This window comes from Gracilinanus agilis, unplaced genomic scaffold (genome assembly GCF_016433145.1).
Source record: "Gracilinanus agilis isolate LMUSP501 unplaced genomic scaffold, AgileGrace unplaced_scaffold41381, whole genome shotgun sequence".
Taxonomy (NCBI): Eukaryota; Metazoa; Chordata; class Mammalia; order Didelphimorphia; family Didelphidae; genus Gracilinanus; species Gracilinanus agilis.
In genome coordinates this window covers 1-2,921 of record NW_025375113.1, presented here as the reverse complement: position 1 = coordinate 2,921, position 2,921 = coordinate 1, and the positions used below count along the sequence as shown (strand labels likewise).

Below are 2,921 nucleotides of genomic sequence, written 5' to 3'. Positions count from 1 at the left end.
AATAAAGTGATGCATTATTATTTGCAAGCGGAGGGAGACGAGAGGCATGTATTTTTAATTGATTTATTTATTTGGAGGGCATTAATTCTCAGTCTAAGGCTGATTTTCAAATCGTTTGCAAAACGCGGCTCCATTGTTCGCTCCAATTGCAAGCCCAGCCCCCTCCTTTGTGTGGCGGCGCCGGGATTGGTCGGCTGCGGGCGGGGGCTGCCGTCAGCGCTCGGGAAGCCCATTCATCTGTGCACTTGGGCGTTGGACTCCGCATCTTATTAGCAACCAGGGAGATTTCTCCATTTTCCCCTTGTCTACAGTGCGGCTACAAATCTGGGATTTTTTTATTACTTCTTTTTTTTTTTTAAACTACACCTGGGCGCCTTTTTTTGTGCTCGACTTTCCCCCCGTTTCCCTTTCTCCTATGCTGCTGCTTTTTGATCTCTTCGACTAAAATTTTTTATCGGGAGTGTATATAATCGGTTCTGTTCTCTCTTCTCTTCCACCACCCCCATCCCCCCCTCCCTCTGGTGTGTGTTGCTGCTGCTGCTGCTGCTACTGCTGCTGCTGATCGCCCAGTATTTATACCAACCCAAGGCTCTTTGTTTCCCCCCTTTTGGATCTGTTGAGTTTCTTTGTTGAATAAGCCAGCATGGGTGCCCAGTTCTCTAAGACCGCTGCAAAAGGCGAAGCTGCTGCTGAGAAACCCGGGGAAGCAGCAGTAGCTGCATCGCCTTCTAAGGCAAATGGACAGGTAATTTGAACCCTTGGTTTTATTCACTTAATTTGATGTCTTCTCTTTCCTTGTCTCACCCCCTTTCTTCCTCCTGGGTTGTGCTTTGGGCATAATCCGTGGAAAGGAGCATGGCCGGATTCTAGTCTGAAACTTGAATGAAAAGGACAGTTTGCACTGTTCATTTCTCATAGGAGATGCCTCCCCCACCCCTCCCAAATGCTTCCTGGTGAATTCTATAGTGTATGTGGACGAGTAGTGTTTTCGTTTAAAATGGCGTGGTTTTGAGCTGGGTAAAACATGGTTAGCTTGGTTTTTCAAGTCCCCCCCCACCCCAACCCTCTTAGCCCAGGTTGTCTTTTCCTGAAGGCATTGTGTTTGAGTGGCTGAGATCGTTTGGCTGGTTTGCCGAAGTGGTTCCTTAAATCTGGGGTATGAAGCAGAGGAAAGAGAAGAGAGGGGAGGAGGGTGGGAAGAGAGAGTGTGTGTTGTGTTTTGTATGTGTGTGTGTGGGGGGGGGATCGGCGGGTGAGGTTGGCAAAGGAGACAGGAGAAAGGAGCCTTAAAAGCACCTTATGTGCCTTATTTTTAAGCAGTTGAAGTGTGCCCCGTAGCGCTCGGATCCGAGGCTTTATGGTTGTTTGTAGTTGAATAGGTTTGGGAGGGAGCGTCTTTACGCCTTTAGTTACTTTTCTGTATTCTTACAACGCCTCCTCCCTCCCAAAGTCGCCCCCCCCCCATCTTTATTTTTAGGAAACTGGCATTACACGACCATCTGATCTTTTTTAAATGGCCCCCTTTAACATTGGAAAGCCCCAGTCTTTGATTGTCCCTTCAAAAGGGAATTGGGAGTGGGAGGGGAACGAAACGGTGGATACTATGTATTGGGCTCTGTTTGGTTTGCGTGGCGTTTTGGTCGCTGGCATCTCTTGCTAGGGATGCTGACCACCCTGTCACTGTTTTCCAGCTTGTTCGGATGGCCTCAGTTACCGCACGAGAGGTTGGCTATGGGTGGCTGCATTTAAAACACTATGGCACCCACCACGCCTCTTTTCTTAGAGCAGATGCTGTTACTTCGCCTTGACCAACCCGGGCAGGCTCTGAACCCGTTAAAAATGCAAAGCCAGGCGGCGGGGCGCGGGAGGGGGGGCGCCCCAAGCTTCACAATCACACGAAAGTGGGAGGAAAAAGAAAAGGAGGGGAAGGAGGAGGGAGGGAGCGAGCGAGCGGGCTGGAGGAAGAGACCCGCAAGATACCGCGTTTCCTTTCTTGTTGGCTCTAACCGGATTGGAAGGGAGGGGAGCAATCTGAGCTTTGTTCGGCTTGCTCCTCAGCAGCGCTGCCGCTGGACGAGAAGCGAGATGGGGAGCTCCCGGGCGCAGCAGCAGAGCAAGCAGGCAGGCCTAGTGGTCCCCGCCCCCGAGCCCGGCGGGCTCAGGCCGACGGGGCCTGCACCCGTAGAGCCACAGCGCCCTCTGTTGGCACAGGCTTTCCCTACCTCGCCAGGCCTGACCGTCTATGAAGCTGGCCCTTCCTGTCCCAAGGAAGTTCTCTTCGTGTTTGTTTTGAGTGGGAAGACCGGGGTGGGGGTCATCTCCAATACGGTTCAGCTCTCAAGCCTAGACTGTGTTCCATCAGGCTTCTCTCCTAGGATGTTCCCCATCTTTTAATTTTTAAAGACCTCTTAAGGAGAGAGGGGCAAAGAAGGGATGGGGCCTCATCGAAATACAATTTAGATTTTGCATTCTTTACTCCCTCTCCTTCCCCAGACTCCGATGATGGGTTCCTGGGGCGGTGAAAACCCGAGGAGAGTCGGGAGATCTTAGCCTTTCCTCGCAGGGCAGGCCAGCCCCCTACCCTGGATGTTGGTTTACTGCTGCAGGGTCGTCCTTCCCTCTTAATACCAGGGGAATTCGGGGGGAGGGGGAGTGAGAGGAAAAGGGGGGAGAAGGGAAGGGAGGGGAACCTCCTGGACGTCGCAGCGCGTGTGACCCGTTCCCCGTTTCTCTGCCCCTGCAGGAAAACGGCCACGTGAAGGTGAACGGCGACGCGTCGCCGGCGGCCGCCGAGCCAGGCGCCAAGGAGGAGCTGCAGGCCAACGGCAGCGCCCCGGCCGCAGACAAAGAGGAGTCAGCGGCGGCGGCGGGCGCTTCCCCAGCGGCCGGGGCAGACAAGGAGGAGGCGGCCGGGTCCCCCG

The 2,921-nt window shown here is 53.7% G+C and overlaps 1 protein-coding gene across 1 annotated transcript; it reads left to right on the top strand.

The window, feature by feature from the left end:
- Positions 1–260: 260 nt before the first annotated feature.
- On the top strand, positions 261–2,915 carry LOC123255226 (myristoylated alanine-rich C-kinase substrate-like; the record flags this gene model as incomplete). The annotated part of the gene is made up of 2 exons (XM_044684065.1): positions 261–745; positions 2,744–2,915. Coding segments are annotated over exons 1-2 (274 nt in total), but the record flags the coding sequence as incomplete, so codon positions are not given.
- Positions 2,916–2,921: the final 6 nt, after the last annotated feature.